Here is a 15,712-nt window from a genome sequence, read left to right on the forward strand (position 1 = left end):
ATGCCACATAGTATGGATTTAGATTTAAAATTTAAATCATGCACATGTAGCATGAATCCAAAGATGCTAGTACAAAAAAAATTACTACACTGATAGTGTATAAAATGTTAATCCTTTTTAATTAGCTTCTAATGTTAAACAAATAATGTACATATATACATGTACTAGCAAAAAAATTGAGGGTAAAGTGTGACATAAATCACCAAACTCTTTTGATGCTTCATTTAACACACAATATTAACGAACTCGAGTTTGAGCTTAAGTATTTTAGCTCGAGTACTCAATAGTGAACTCAAGCAGTTTAGTACTTAAACTTGACTTAATTTGTTGCACCCTGACCCTTACGGCCCCATGGCAAATCTGCCTGCGAATATTGTTTGATTACATTTTCCTATAGCTTCTAAGCTTGATGCAATGAGGTTCACATGGAACTCAAGTGACAGCAAAGTAAGATTCTTAAAACCCATGTTGGCTGCCAGAGGATTTGTTTACCTTAAAAACTAAAGAAAAAGAAAATCAAGAAATTGGATGAAAAGTTTCATTTAATCTACAAAGAGAGGGGCCAAAATAATGTTGAACAAAACTTATGGGACCGGAGGAGACATTATCCTAAGTATGACTTTTTTTTTTTTTGGAAAAGTTATCCTAAGTATGACTTTAGTCCATTTGGAAAGAGCTTATGGATTTATAGTTTAAATCTCCATAAAACTGAGTTGGTTATACATTTATTACCTGTGGTTCAAAAGATCATTCAGCATTACGAAAGATTGCTGAAATATTAACTGCAATTTAAGGAAAAACATAAATGCTTTTGACTCTATATATATGTAGAGTTTGCACAAGGCAAAAGATTATAACAAATGTGCAATTATTCTCGATTCAATAATATGGCTAGAGTCTTTTATCTTTGGTTCCTCTACATTTTCTTGTTCACTAGTTTAGGAATTTTGGGCGGAAATACTGATGTTCCGGATGAAGAAATGAAGGCAAGTCGCTTTTGCTATTTAGAAATATTTTTGCTAGTATTTTCTTTAATATTTCCACTGACTAACTTTTTGAAAATATAATAATCTGGCCTATCATTGGAAAAGATGCAATTTGAGAACCCTTTTTCTTTATCTCTTTTTGTTATAACTACGAATTTTTTGAAGAATGTCTAATAAACCCATTCTCTGATGAGAATGAAATGGCTAATTTGGTTTTATCTACAAATTTTGTGTTTCAAATTGATTCTTTTAAGATCTGGATTGGAGCGAATGGTTGGATCTGTTAAATATTCGACCAATTTGTGTTCTGGTCTAGTGAGGGCCGAAAAAGTGTAAGGCTACAGAACCAAACAATTCAACCATTGAATCGCTGATGCAGTCTGATTTTTGGCTAACAGCCCGATTTGATATCTTTTTTTTTTTTTTTTCAATTTTATGGATTTGATATGTTATATACAGTCAAAGATTAATTTTTTATTTCCTCTCATTCCTTTACAATAAATAACAAATTTAGTTACCATTATGAATGCTTATTTACCTCCAATTAATAAAAAAAACAAGGACTTACTCATTTATTTTAATTAGTACCTTGGGTTTGACTCTACCTTCTTTAATCTCTCTTCAAATTAGGCATAAATTACCTGATATTTTCATATATCTCTATGTCTGAAATATGTACTAGTATTGTGTTGTGGCATCTTTTTCGTCTTGAAATGAATTTTTTTTCTTTTTTCTTTATTTCATTTTTCTCAGAATATATCTATAGCGTTCCTTTCTCTTTTACTACCTAATTTAAACAATACTTTTTGCATTTACTTGTCTTAAATAAATTATTGTCTTTTTGTGTAGCAATAGTTTAACTTTTTAGCCATTTGAGTATATGTGTTTGTTGTGCCTTGGCCTCCACAAGGCACTTAAGTGCCTTTGTGGGTGGAAACCTTGCCTCCCATATGCTTTCTCTTAGATCCAGCGGATGCATCAAGCATCCATCTTCTGCGTAGGTGTTTGTGCGTGTATAATGTCAATCGGTCAATTATGGTTCAATTGCAATTGTTTTAGGACGGTCACCCTTGACCGAGGTATTAGCATAAGCCCATGAAGTAGTTAAGCTTCAAATCTTTGGAAATTGTTAATCATGTTTCTAACCCAGATAAACGACATGTTTTTCCTAATGTTTTCGAAAAAAAAAAAAAACCTACGCTATTTGGTTGAAGATGTTAGGAGACCAAAGATCCTAGGAGCATGCATAAAACTATTTGGAGCTTCCATCTGCACTGAAAAGCCACAAATTATGCAATTTTCTGCGTGCCATATAACGTATCAGGTAAGACTGTGAGCAAGATTTTTAGTTTTTCTTTTTCTGGAAGCTACTTGCAGGTTTATATAGTATATATGGGAAGTCTTCCTGAAGGTGATTATTCACCTACTGAGCACCATATGAGGATATTGCAGACAGTGGTCAATAGCAGGTAAGTATTAAATTCGAGATCTCAAATTGAACTGGGCACTTCTTCTTTATACCTTTTTTTTTTTTTTTTTTTTTTTTGCTTATTAGACCTTTTACTCTTGATTTATCTGTAGGAATTCAAGACGACATTTCATTAGAAGCTACAAGAGAAGTTTTAATGGATTTGCTGCAAATCTTACCTACAAACAGTACCAAACAATGGCAGGTAAGCATAGTACTGTCATGTCACAACATTAGATTTTTCATGTATTAGATCTTGGTTCAGATGTAGTTCACATTTATGAGTTTTCATTTTATTACGCAGCTCACAATGACGTGGTGTGGGTATTTCCGAGTACAACTTTAAAGCTTCATACAACTGCATCATGGGACTTCATGGGATTTCCTCAAAATGTTCGTAGAAATCTCAACGTTGAGGGAGACATAATCATTGGAGTCATTGATTCTGGAATTTGGCCGGAATCAAAAAGTTTTGGTGATCATGGCTTTGGTCCTATTCCCCAAAAATGGAAGGGAGGCTGTTATACCGGAGGCAATAACTTTACATGTAACAAGTAAGTTTCTTGATTGCTCTTTATTTATCTGTTAATCAAGCTATGTTTTAGAAGGGAGGCTGTTTTAATTGTATGACATTTACTAGCTCTTACATTACTTGACAGAAAAATTATTGGAGCTCGGTACTACAGTTCATCATATACCCCTAGGGATTTTGTGGGTCATGGAACTCATACTGCCTCAACAGCAGCTGGAAATAATGTTCAGGACGCAAGCTTTTATGGAATTGCTCGAGGTATTGCACGAGGAGGAGTCCCTTCAGCAAGGATTGCTGTGTACTGCGTTTGTTCTGAATTTGCATGCAGGGATGAAGATGTATTGGCTAGCTTTGATGACGCTATTGCTGATGGAGTTGATATTATCACAATTTCACTAGGGCCAGGAAGTCCTAAAAAATTAGAAACAGATCTTATAGCAATTGGTGCCTTGCATGCTTTGGAGAAAGGAATACTTACTGTTCATTCTGCGGGAAATGAAGGATATCGTGCACCAGGATTTGTTACGAGTACTGCACCATGGTTATTCAGTATTGGAGCAAGCACTACAAATCGTAAGATTATCAGCAAAGTTGTCCTTGAAAATGGAAAGACCGTAATGGTATATATCCCTAATTGGTTGCATTTTCATTGGAAAAAAATAAACATTTGTATGGATTTAAGTAAACCATTCCATACCATATAGTACTGGTTAATGTTCATCCAAACTTGCAAGTGTGCTGATATCTTTATTTGCTATGACATTGTTTGTTTTGCTGATATTTTGACATCGTAGGGACATGCAGTTAATTCTTTCAAGTTGAACGGGACGAAATTTCCTCTTATATATGGGAAAGATGCTTCTAAAAATTGCTCTGAGGACAGGGCTAGGTAAATTTTTTTTTTTTTTTTTTATGTTAGTAGAATAACCATTACAATAATTCTGAATTAAAGAATGAAATTTAATATCATTTTGAACTTTAGGATTTGTGGTTCTGGATGTTTGGACAATGACCTAGTAAGGGGAAAGATTGTGCTCTGCAAAAGTTATGACGGGATGCTATTTGCCTATGATGCTGAAGCTGTTGGATCTATTTGTCTAACGGATGAAGCAGAAGATGTTTCCCGGGTTGTGCCTGTTCCTGCATCAGTTTTAAACGGTAAAGAATTTGAGCAAGTTGAGAGCTATGTAAACTCCACCAGGTAAGCATCTTACAATTTGTTATCCTGTGTGAAGGAACTTTGGCTAGATTTCAATGAATTTCTCAAGTCTAACATTCTTGCGTTTTCATGTAGAACGCCTCAAGCAAACATTCTGACAAGTGAAAGTATACTCGATTTAACAGCTCCAATTGTTGCTTCTTTTTCTTCTAGAGGGCCAAACAAAATCTTTCCAGAGATTCTGAAGGTACATGATATTGGACAAATGTTTTTTCAACATGTTGCCTTTTCTTCTAAACACCTCCGTTTGGATTAGCAGCTTTGGGGGTGTTTTTGAAAAATTTTACTGTAGTAGAGTTTTTAGAGTATATTTTGGGATATTTTTAGAAAATATTTTGGAATATTTAAGAGTAGCAGAGTCATTAAAATATATTTTGGGATATTTTTTAAATATTAAAAAAAATTGAGACTACCTATAAGAGTATTTTTTAAAAATTTTTATAGTATTTGAAAAACTAGTTTTTGTTAAACAGCCAGATATAGTTGCACCAGGGGTGGATATTCTTGCTGCATATTCACCTGAAGCTAAGCCCACAGATGCTTTCATAGATAAAAGACATCTAGACTATAATATATTGTCTGGAACATCCATGGCTTGCCCTCATGTTGCTGGTGCTGCTGCTTATATCAAATCACTGAATCCAACTTGGTCTCCTTCAATGATAAAATCAGCTCTTATGACTACTGGTAACATCTGTTCCTTGATATAAATTTAACATCTTCAATATCATCACTACTTGTAACTCAAAAGTTTCATTGTTATGGTAGCCTGGCAAATGAATTCAACCAACACCCTTTGGGGAGATGCAGAGTTTTCTTATGGAGCAGGACATCTTGATCCGATGGAAGCTACAAATCCAGGACTAGTTTATGAGACTCCTAAAGAAGATTATATCAAAATGTTTTGCGGCTTGAAGTATGATTCATCAGCAGTGAGAAAGATATTTGGAGTCAACATTACTTGCACAGTTTTGGTTCCATTCATATCAAAGGACCTAAATTATCCCACAATGACTGCTCGGGTTGAAAATGGACAGCCTTTTTCAATTGAGTTCCCAAGAAGAGTTACCAATGTTGGCCTTCCAAATTCTACATACAGAGCCAAGGTTACAAAGAGTACTTGTCAATGTGATATAAAAGTGGAGCCAGACACTCTCAGTTTCAATGCTTTGAATGAAGGGAAATCTTTTACTGTAACTATTAGTGGAGAAAAAGTAGAAAACATGGCATCTGCCTCACTTGAGTGGTATGATGGCATCCATATTGTTAGAAGTCCAATTGTATTGTATTCAACAAATCAAGCGACAATTGAACATGTAATAGCTTAATCAATTTGATGCTTAAGATGCAATTCTTGATGAAAGTATCTCAGCTGTAAGGATTTTCTTTCTTTTATTTTCTTGAAAATGTGTGGTTGCAATAACATCCAAAAAGAACATAGCATAATTTGATATTTGTAGTATCTTCATTGAAAGCTAACAAAGTTCTAAACTTGAGCGTATAATACCCAAAAAATTAAATTGTAGAATCTCCCAAACCTCAAAGTAAATGTGGTATATTTATTGAAAATCAACGGACCTTTTAACAGAGATAGAATGGATAATGTGAGGTTGAGTGTTTGGTAGCCAATAAAAACTTGATATTAATGTTAGCATAATATTATGAATATCTTTAACTATTGTGTAGTGTTATATTGGTCATTGATCATTTTCAAAGTTATTATCTACATTTTTTGTACTATCTTCTTTGTCAAAATTTGATTTGGGTGATTTAGATTTTCTTTCGAAGTACTTAACATTGAATGGCTTTTATTAGATTGTTGATATTATTTATGTACAATATTCCAAAGAAAAAAAAAGGGAGAAAATACAATTAATCTTAGGTCGTGGACAAACTACAAGGTGACACCATGGAATGCAAGCTCCCATGTTATCAACGTGGATCCCACTCTAGTTATGGACAAAGCAACATGTATTAGGAGGAAAAATTGGATCAAGGTGAGAGTAGGATACAATACAGATACCATCCCAAGAGATGTAAATATCAATATGACAAATGTAGATATACAAGAAGATGAAATATGCAATAAATTTTTTTGATACATTGAAAATGGTTCCATATTTAATCTCCACCGTCCAATTTAAAAATACTCCATCTTCATCGTGAAAGTGACTTGCTATCACCATTGTGACAACAGAGAACCCTGTTTACTTAGAAACAGGAAAAAAAGAGGGCGAAGAGAATTGTGGCCAGTATGTCTAATTCAGTTAGAAATAGTGGATAACCATTATAAAAATTGTGACTAAACATGTAGAAGTTCAAAACATGAAAGATTGGAACATAGGAAATTACGATAGAGTTTTGGGTTCTTGTTTTCTCTGCACTATACCTGCTCGTGTAATTATAAAAGGGTAAAAAACAAAAAAGTCTTCTGTGGTATAGTTATCTTACAGAAAAGTCCCTTGTAATTTTAAATCATACATGTGATACCTCATGATTTGAAGTAATTTGAAACATTGACAGAAATTATTAAAACAAATAGTTTTGAGTGAAATAACAGAAACACCCTAATAATATAAGCAAAAAATAGCCTAAAACAAACGATTTTTTATTCATCAATTTCATTAACTAATAATATAAGCAGAAATCGTCGGTTTCTACAACTTTGGAGCGAAATTGAAGAAAAATCATAATTGTTTTATTAATGTCTGAGGGGCAAAACAAGTATTTCAGATCAAAATTTGTCTTAAAAAATTATTTTTTGGAAGAACCACGTGCAATTCCATCGCGTTTACATCAAACCCATTAAATTTAACGATTTCCTTTGATTTTTCACTTTATTTTAAACCATGAGATACCAATGTGTATGATTTGAAACCACATGGGGTTTTTTTCTTGTTTTTTACCCAATTATAAAATTATGTTTAGACAAAACAACTTAACACCATATTTTGCCAAGAAAAATAATAAGCCATCCATATTCGACAAGATAACTCATCCAAACTAAACCTTGATTGGTATTATTCTTGTGCAAATAAATCTAATTTCAATGTCCACCTTAACATCATAACCGTAACCTTTATGATTTCCTGAATTTTGTCCAATTCTTAGTGACGCCATGGTTATATGACTTGATAGCTATCTACAACAAATAGGAAAGTGTCATTATTTATAGTTATACAGCTACCGCGCACAAATTGCTAATTAAGAAGTAGATGGAAACTATATGCCTTCCTCACATTTCGAAATGAATTATACAAAAATTAAAAGCAGTTTTCTCCTTGCTCTGATTGCATCATTTTACTATCTTGACAGTGTTTATGTTTGTGCAACTATTTTGTTTCAATATCCAGTAATTGTAGTCGGTAGTCCAAAAAATTTTAATTTACTGCACATTCATTGTCAATTTAAAGATAATGATTTTGGATATCATGATCTACATCCAAATGATCGATTTAGCTGGCACTTTCGATTTAATTACTGGGGCACAACTCTATTTTGGTGCCATTTTGAGTGAGAAAATAAAGATACAAGTTTTGATGGAATGAGTCATTCATTTGCAAGCGGTAGCAGAGCCAAGTGCAAGCAAGTGGGGTCAAAAAATTAGTTTTCAGGTTTAAAAAGTTTAGAAAATTTTAAAGTTGTATATTAGTTGATCCCACTAAATTTTACCGAATTCTCTTTTTTTTTTTTATATATATACTGACCCCAAATAATTGAAAATTCAGAATCGTTACGATCACAATAATTTTGAATTTATTTCAAGTTATTTGTGGAAGTTAGTTCGAGAATAAATTCTTTTAAAATTTCCAAAATAAGGGATGAATTTTCTAGAGTAGAGTGGTCAAACCAATTTTTTTCAAACTTCAAAGTTTCCAAAAACAAGAAGAATTTTTCAAGTGGATGCTAAATTTTTATTTATGATACCAGATTAAGTTATTATGACTTTTATTTATAATAGAGTAAAGACAAATTTTTTTGAAAGAAAACCCATAGAAGATCAAGCTGATGGTTGTTCACAAAATTTTTTTAAAAAAATCAAGAGAGCTTTAGTTACTGATATCGGAAAGATGTATTTAACATAATTAATAATAAATTGATTTTGCAGTGTTTTAATAAACTAAGTACTCTTAGGAAACAATTATAATATGCATGTAATGTTAGTAATTTAAATTTTACTGTATTAAAATTTGACCCCACTTACTATGGGATCTTGGCTCTACCCTTGTTTGCAAGGCACCATTGTGGTACATATCCAAAAAATACATGTTATTGGTTAGCAAAAGAAGATGGATTCCATTTTGCCAAAAAGGACAATCCTTCCCTAAGGGATCTAAAAGAATTGCGAGAATAACGTATGACTAACTGGAAAAGTTAAAATTAACTAAATATCCTTTAAAATACGTCATTTGATAAACAAGATAGCTTCATTTATTCATTGAAAGCTGCACAAATGGTAATTAATACATCGAGGCTATACAACAGATTAGGGCAGCAAACGAGTCAAGTCGAGTTTTGGCCTAATCGAGCCGAGTCTTGACATAATTTCATTGAATTCGAACTCGAGCTCGAGCTCGACGAGCTGACAATTCAAGCTCGAGCTCGAAAAAAAAAATTAATTATTTTATTTTTTTAAAAATAAATAAAATAATTTTTTTTTCTTAATAAATAATAAAATATTAAGAATATATATGTAATTTTACTATTAAAATTATAAAAATATAAAAAATATATATACTTAAAATAAAAAAAATAAAAAATAAATATATATATACTTAAAATAAAAAATATATATATATACTCGAGCTCGCGAGCCTAACGAGCTTAATATTTTGAGCTCGATTTCGACTCGAGCCAGCTCGAACTCGACTCGAGCCGCTCGTGAGCGGTTCGATTCGTTTGCAGCCCTACAACAGATATAACAGACAGAAGAAATTTCCTTCAAATATAAACAAATCATAAAAGATAACACTGTAAAACTCCAAAATATGTTATAATTACATATAAACATTACAGCTCCAAGGTTTGTTCATATCTTCAATGGGCAGATTTAGTGTATATAAGTTCTAAACCCCAAGATCCGACTAGATAAATTTAATTAAGCCCCAAATAAAATAAAATATGAGAAAAACTCAAATCTAAAACTAAAAAAAAAAAGAAAATAAAAAAGAAACTCCCATAAACTCTTACTAAAAAAATTCTAGGAAAAAGAAAATATTTTATACAGTTGAAAATATTTTCCTCCTCATCAACCTTTCATGCCTGCATTTTTGGCCTGTGAATTTTCAACATCTGTCAATTAATTTTACAAATTTTCTTCCAATGTTGGTCCTATTTAACCATGGTTCAATTTTTCCTAGGGTAACAATGTAAGAATTAAAATAAAAAGAAAATAGGCTATACTGGACATAACACAACTGGTGAGACCGTGATCCTTAATTTTTCTCACCCAGACAGTGTAAAAGAATTCTTCACACTTGACCCACTCATCTGAAAATATATTTGGACCATTAGTGTAAGGGAAAATAATCAACAAAACTATTTTTTTGGACAAAAATCAACAAAATTATTTGAGCTAACTGTCTCTATTCCTCGGTAAAATGTAGAAAATGAGGTGAAGAACCAACCATATGCACATCCACGTTAATTAGGATTCTCTTCAAATTTTATGCCAAAATCTAACCTTCTATGATTTGCATTAGGTGATGCTCTGAATTTCACTTCCATCTTCCTTCTCTTCTTTCCATCTGCCCAAATGTGGAAACCAATTTCCATTTTCATCTTTCTTTTATTATGCCACCGTATAAGCCCAGTTAGATCAGATGCATCTAACCATCGTTACCAACCTGGAGAACCTGTCCCTCTTTATGCTAACAAGATTGGCCCTTTTCACAATCCCAGGTTTCATCACTTCTCCCCTCAGTAACCATAATTGTAGTCAGATGTCCATGCACATGAATAACGTTGGTAGATTATTGTATTCAGATTGCTTTTGTTTTCATGAATGTTCTATATTATTGCGAGAAAGTTTGTTCATTCCTATGTTTTGTTTTGTGATTTTCCAGTGAAACCTACCGATATTTCGACCTTCCATTTTGTATACCAGGTTCTATTCTTCAATTTGGTGATGAATTCTTGAATTTTTCGCTTTTTTCATTAGTGCATTCTTCAGGCTTTGATCCATTTAATTCTAAGGCATAAGATCATTAGCGAGTTTCATTAATTTGAATTGAACGTTTGTTTTATTTCATTTCTTTACCTAAACTCCAAATTTGAGTTGCTGGGATGCCATGCATAAGCGATCATTCTTCCAAAATTTTTTTTTTTTTTAGCAATGTTTGTTTTTCAAGCACTATTATGTTTTAGCCATGTAATTCACCAAAATTCAGCTGTACCACATTGCTTTATATGAGGTTGCTCCATCATAAGTAAATGCTTACTTTTAAAGCTGACTACATATATCTTCACTGCTCCCTTCTTTGTTACGAGTCTCTAAATTTTCCACCTTCTGTCAGTTTGTTGTGATTGTTATTAAACGTTTTGGATACATTTGACATACGAACTTTTAAGTATTTGGGATTCAGTGATTACCCAATTAGTTTGATGTTCAAAGTGCACATTGATATGTTGATGTAATTCCTTTTGTTGATTTAATGTTGGCTTTCATATATTGATGCAAGGTTAGTGATGAAGCTCAGAAGGGCTAGGATAATTTTCTGAATTGAGAAACTATATCGAAATGCTTTGTAGCAGTCGTATCATAGTTTCATATGCAGTAAATTCATGTTAATTAGGAACTTTTTCTTCTTCAATGTGGGAATGGTGAGCAGAACTATAAGGGTTGTGCTGATCAGAAGTTTTAGCAGTAGCTTTTCTGCCCGCAGGCTTTTACCTTTTTATTTATATTGTTCTCTGGATATCAAGTTAATTGAAATGACAGATCATATCAAAGAGAAAAAGGAAGCTCTAGGGGAGGTGTTGAATGGAGATAGACTCGTTAGCGGCCCTTATTCCCTTGATTTTCTAGTGGATAAAGAATCTGATCTCCTGTGCAAAAAGAAGCTGACAAAGGAAGAAGTTTCTCAATTTCGAAAAGCAGTTGAAAAGGACTATTATTTCCAGATGTATTACGATGACCTGCCCATATGGGGTCTAATAGGAAGGGTGGACAGAGAAGGCCGAGCAGAGAATGATTACAGATATTATCTATACGAACATGTCCATTTTGATATTCAGTACAATAAAGATCGAGTGATTGATATAACTGCAAGGATGGATCTGCATTCAGTTTTAGACCTGACGGAAGATAAAGAAGTTGATGCTGAATTCACATATTCGGTAAAATGGAATGAAACTGATATTCCTTTTGAGAAGAGGATGGATAAATATGCTCAAAATTCATCCCTACCACATCATCTGGAGATTCACTGGTTCTCAATTGTAAACTCTTGTGTCACAGTTCTCTTGTTAACTGGTTTCCTTGCTACCATCCTCATGCGAATCCTTAAGAATGATTTCATCAAGTAAGTGCAATTTAGATTGTTAAATGGTTTCCTTGCTACTATTTCCTGCAAATCCTGAAGAATGATTTCATCAAGTAAGTGCAATTTACTTAACTAGATTGCTATTCTCTAATTGTATGTGTTTAAAATCAATCTGTTAACCAATGGAAGGTACACACATGACGAGGAATCTGCTGATGACCAAGATGAGACAGGGTGGAAGTACATTCGTGGTGATGTTTTTCGCTTCCCGAAGTACAAGTCTCTTTTCGCTGCAGCACTTGGCTGTGGTACACAGCTGTTTACCCTGTAAGTGCCGAGGTGACTTGCCTTTTCCTGAAATAATGCTAGGCTGAATCAGCCAATTCTTGATCATTCAATGGTTAATCAGTGATCATTTGAATACAGAGCAGTGTTCATATTTCTACTGGGACTTGTTGGTGTATTTTACCCCTATAATCGAGGTTCTCTATTCACGGCATTGCTGGTCATGTATGCTCTTACTTCTGGAATTGCTGGTTACACAGCAACCTCTTTCTATCGTCAACTTGAAGGAAGTAATTGGGTATGTGCTGCCAGATTCTCATTGCCTTTTCCATTTTCGAATGATGCTCTTCCGGTTCTTCGGTATTAACTAACCACAAGAAAATTTCTCCTGCTTTGGTTTGTGGTATCATTATGCTGAGTCTGATATCTTCATTTGTGTAACAGGTGAGGAATCTGCTGTTGACAGGGAGCCTTTTCGGTGGGCCGTTATTTCTAACTTTCTGTTTCCTTAATTCCACTGCTATCGCCTATAGTGCAACTGCGGCGTTGCCATTTGGAACAATTATTGTTATAATTCTGATATGGACATTAGTCACATCCCCATTGCTTGTACTGGGAGGTATTGCGGGAAAGAATAGCGGAACTGAGTTTCAAGCTCCTTGCCGCACCACAAAGTATCCTAGGGAAATCCCAGAACTGCCTTGGTATAGATATACCATCCCTCAGATGGCAATGGCAGGATTTTTGCCATTTAGTGCAATATATATTGAGCTTTATTACATATTCGCAAGTGTATGGGGTCACAAGATTTACACAATTTACAGCATCCTGTTCATTGTCTTCATCATTCTCCTCATTGTGACCGCTTTTGTCACTGTGGCATTGACATACTTCCAGCTTGCTGCTGAAGATCATAATTGGTGGTGGAGGTAGATTGTTTCTTGCACCTCATATGTTCCAACTTATTTTATTTTTTTTGTGTAACATTTGTATGCTATGAACTCCATCTTCTGTGTTTTCTATCCCACTGAAGTAACTAGTCTACCGAGTGCTCATTCATCTTGAATTTTATAGGTTTCACTGAAGCAACAAAATTAAAGACATAGTTTGCACATACATTGATTGAAAAAATACAGCTTCCCACAAAACTCTAGAGGTTGAAAGGTACATGTGTTCTAAAGGTTTTCTTTGATGCCTGTTTCATGAATTAACAAAACCATCTCCTAATCCTGCTGCTAATTGTGTAATCCGAATTTCTAATATTAATCCTGGTGCAAATAAATTAATCTGAAGTTGTAACAATTCATTATTGCAATTTGATAATATCTCCACTGTTGTCCGATATGGAATTATCATTTCCAGTCTTTAGCAGTTTCTATAAACTGCCCAAGTAAACTTCCGCATACTTTGGGAAAAAACCACATCCACCCCTTGAAACAAAATCTTCCTTTTCTTGTTTTGATTCCGTCTCCTTACAGATCAGATAATCAGATCGTACTTAAACTCTTAGAGGGTAGAATGTGACGGAGTCCGGATTTTTCTTCAACAAAACCAATCGATTAATTCCTAAACTGTTCCTTACAACTAGCCAGAAGCAGTAGCTGAGTGATAATTTTCTCGTTTTACTTGCAGAAGGCATGCCATAATGATTAGTAGTTAGTTCATTAGATCCATTTGGCTGCACTCAGTTTGCAAATGGTGCTAATCTGTTCACTAATCAGCAATCCATTTTCTTGACACAGGTCATTTCTCTGTGGAGGATCAACAGGAATCTTCATCTACAGTTACTGCTTGTACTACTACCATGCCAGATCTGACATGTCTGGTTTCATGCAAACCTCATTTTTCTTTGGATACATGGCTTGCATCTGTTACGGTTTCTTCCTCATGCTCGGGGCTGTTGGTTTTCGAGCAGCTCTGGTATTTGTTCGTCACATTTACAGATCCATTAAGTGTGAGTAGAGTTTGTAAATTAAGGGATTCGTGCATCAGATTTTTTTCTGCCAGATAGAACTGATTAAAGTTCCTTGGTCTGATGGAATCCTTTTTCTCAGGCTAGCCAAGAATTTTTGCATCTGTGTGCATATTTCTTGACAATATAGTGATTAGAGGGCACTTCTTGCTATACTGTCTAGTTTAAAGAATTATTTTGAAAATTTATCAACTATTTCAAGTCATATATCATGTATATGATATGACCTCCTAGAGGCACTAATTCTCTCGTTCAGGATACTTAAGATGTCATGTTTTGATGAGCTTTTATTTAGTTTCTCTCATGAAGAATATACCACCCCTTTTGGTAAGCTTCAATTGTGTGTGGTCTCACAACTACTCTGTCCATCTTAAATTTGGTGTTGTCCTGTGGAAACTTATTGCTTTTGAAATATTGATGACATCTAAAAAGAAGAGAATAAATAAGTACAAAAGTTGCTGAAAAAATCCAGAACATAACAAGAGAGTACAACATGTTGGCGCCCACCCAGGGTAGCTCGAGTGGTTTCATTGCCCTTCTTTAGGGTATGGCGACCACGGTTCGAGTTCTGGGACTACCGTATTCGAGGGGATTTGGCCTCTTCTCTCGGGTCGCAGGAGATTAGTCGGGCTGAAGGCCCGAATACCCCTGCGTCAGAAAAAAAAAAAAAAAAGTACAACATGTTGGCAAATACTTGGTAGACTTGATCCACAGCCCATCCGTAGATTAGGTGGCCCATAATTTGCCACATTATCAAAAGGAATTGGATTAGAACGAGAATCTTTTCTCTTGGCTTTAACGCTATCTCTTTTCTTCACCTTCTCCTGTATATGGTCCAAAACCTTCCCCTTCCTCCACCACCACCTTAATCTACTCCTCTTCCTCTTATTCTCTTCAGATTCGGGTGGTGGCAATGGTTACTAACTCCGATCTAGTCAAATATTAATACCTCTTTCTCTTGCAATCGAATTTCTTAGAATAGATGCTCAAGATTTTTCATAGACCCACAAGGTAAATTCTACCACCATAACCACATGAATAAGAAAAGAATATCATCGCATGGCTGGCCATTGTTTTGTTGGGTGGAGCAAATTCGTTGCCAAAGAGGGCTTTATTTTGAAATTCAAAATCAACACAGCAGCAAATCCATTGATATGATGAGCGAAGACTTACAACCAAGAATTGCATAGACAATAAGAGAGTTGCTCTGCCTATGTTTTTATAACTGAAGAAAAAGATGCGCTTACAAAGTTGCGGTGGCAGTCTGAATTTATTAGTCGAAATTCATTTTCTGCTCAATAATGCCACCAAAATTGTTGATTGCAAAGAGAAGGGGAGTTAAATATACTTGGATGAAATTAGACATTTAAAATTGTTAGTAATTGTATTGGGAATTTTCAGTTGGAATTATACTAGGTTGGGTAAGAAGCGAACTAGAAGTGAGAAAGCAGAAGGAGAAAAAGCCTAGTTTCTACACTTGGTAATGATGTGGCAGATTTTGGGCCGTCTTCCTGTAGACCGGGTCTACTCAAATTTTTGCCTTATCTTGGGTAGATCCGGTCTACGACCTCACCCGTAGACTGAGCAACCTAAACTTTGCCACATCATTACCAGGCACTGAATGTGCAGGAATTACGTTTTCTCTTTTTCTGCTTTTTCACTTCTAGTTCGCTTCTTGACCAAACTAGTATAATTCCAACCCAAAATTCCTAGTACAATTACTAACGATAAACAAAAAAGGTTTCGGATTTCTAATTTCATCCAAG

At 34.4% G+C, this 15,712-nt stretch overlaps 2 protein-coding genes across 2 annotated transcripts; both read left to right on the forward strand.

The window, feature by feature from the left end:
- Positions 1 to 13,936, forward strand: LOC113755893 (transmembrane 9 superfamily member 3-like). Its single transcript, XM_027299757.1, has 10 exons — positions 1 to 10; positions 169 to 222; positions 7,698 to 7,718; positions 10,019 to 10,106; positions 10,271 to 10,311; positions 11,146 to 11,728; positions 11,879 to 12,016; positions 12,116 to 12,272; positions 12,419 to 12,903; positions 13,717 to 13,936. Exons 1-10 carry the CDS (start codon positions 1 to 3, stop codon positions 13,934 to 13,936), a joined length of 1,797 nt encoding a protein of 598 aa, XP_027155558.1.
- LOC113755890 (subtilisin-like protease SBT4.13) lies at positions 888 to 5,533 on the forward strand. Its single transcript, XM_027299754.1, has 10 exons — positions 888 to 986; positions 2,364 to 2,455; positions 2,568 to 2,659; positions 2,759 to 3,008; positions 3,114 to 3,606; positions 3,781 to 3,875; positions 3,969 to 4,187; positions 4,281 to 4,392; positions 4,679 to 4,892; positions 4,974 to 5,533. Exons 1-10 carry the CDS (start codon positions 888 to 890, stop codon positions 5,531 to 5,533), a joined length of 2,226 nt encoding a protein of 741 aa, XP_027155555.1.
- Positions 13,937 to 15,712: the final 1,776 nt, after the last annotated feature.

Source organism: Coffea eugenioides, unplaced genomic scaffold (assembly GCF_003713205.1).
Source record: "Coffea eugenioides isolate CCC68of unplaced genomic scaffold, Ceug_1.0 ScVebR1_1819;HRSCAF=2744, whole genome shotgun sequence".
NCBI classification, from domain to species: Eukaryota; Viridiplantae; Streptophyta; class Magnoliopsida; order Gentianales; family Rubiaceae; genus Coffea; species Coffea eugenioides.

Bases quoted from the DNA above. Each gene is read 5' to 3' on its own strand.
- LOC113755893 (XM_027299757.1), top strand. The intron at 10,107-10,270 runs GTTTCATCACTT...GTGATTTTCCAG, and splicing joins GGCCCTTTTCACAATCCCAG to TGAAACCTACCGATATTTCG. The intron at 11,729-11,878 runs GTAAGTGCAATT...AACCAATGGAAG, and splicing joins CTTAAGAATGATTTCATCAA to GTACACACATGACGAGGAAT.
- LOC113755890 (XM_027299754.1), top strand. From the start codon at position 888: ATGGCTAGAGTCTTTTATCTTTGGTTCCTCTACATTTTCTTGTTCACT. The intron at 3,607-3,780 runs GTATATATCCCT...TTGACATCGTAG, and splicing joins AAAATGGAAAGACCGTAATG to GGACATGCAGTTAATTCTTT. The intron at 4,393-4,678 runs GTACATGATATT...TTTGTTAAACAG, and splicing joins TCTTTCCAGAGATTCTGAAG to CCAGATATAGTTGCACCAGG.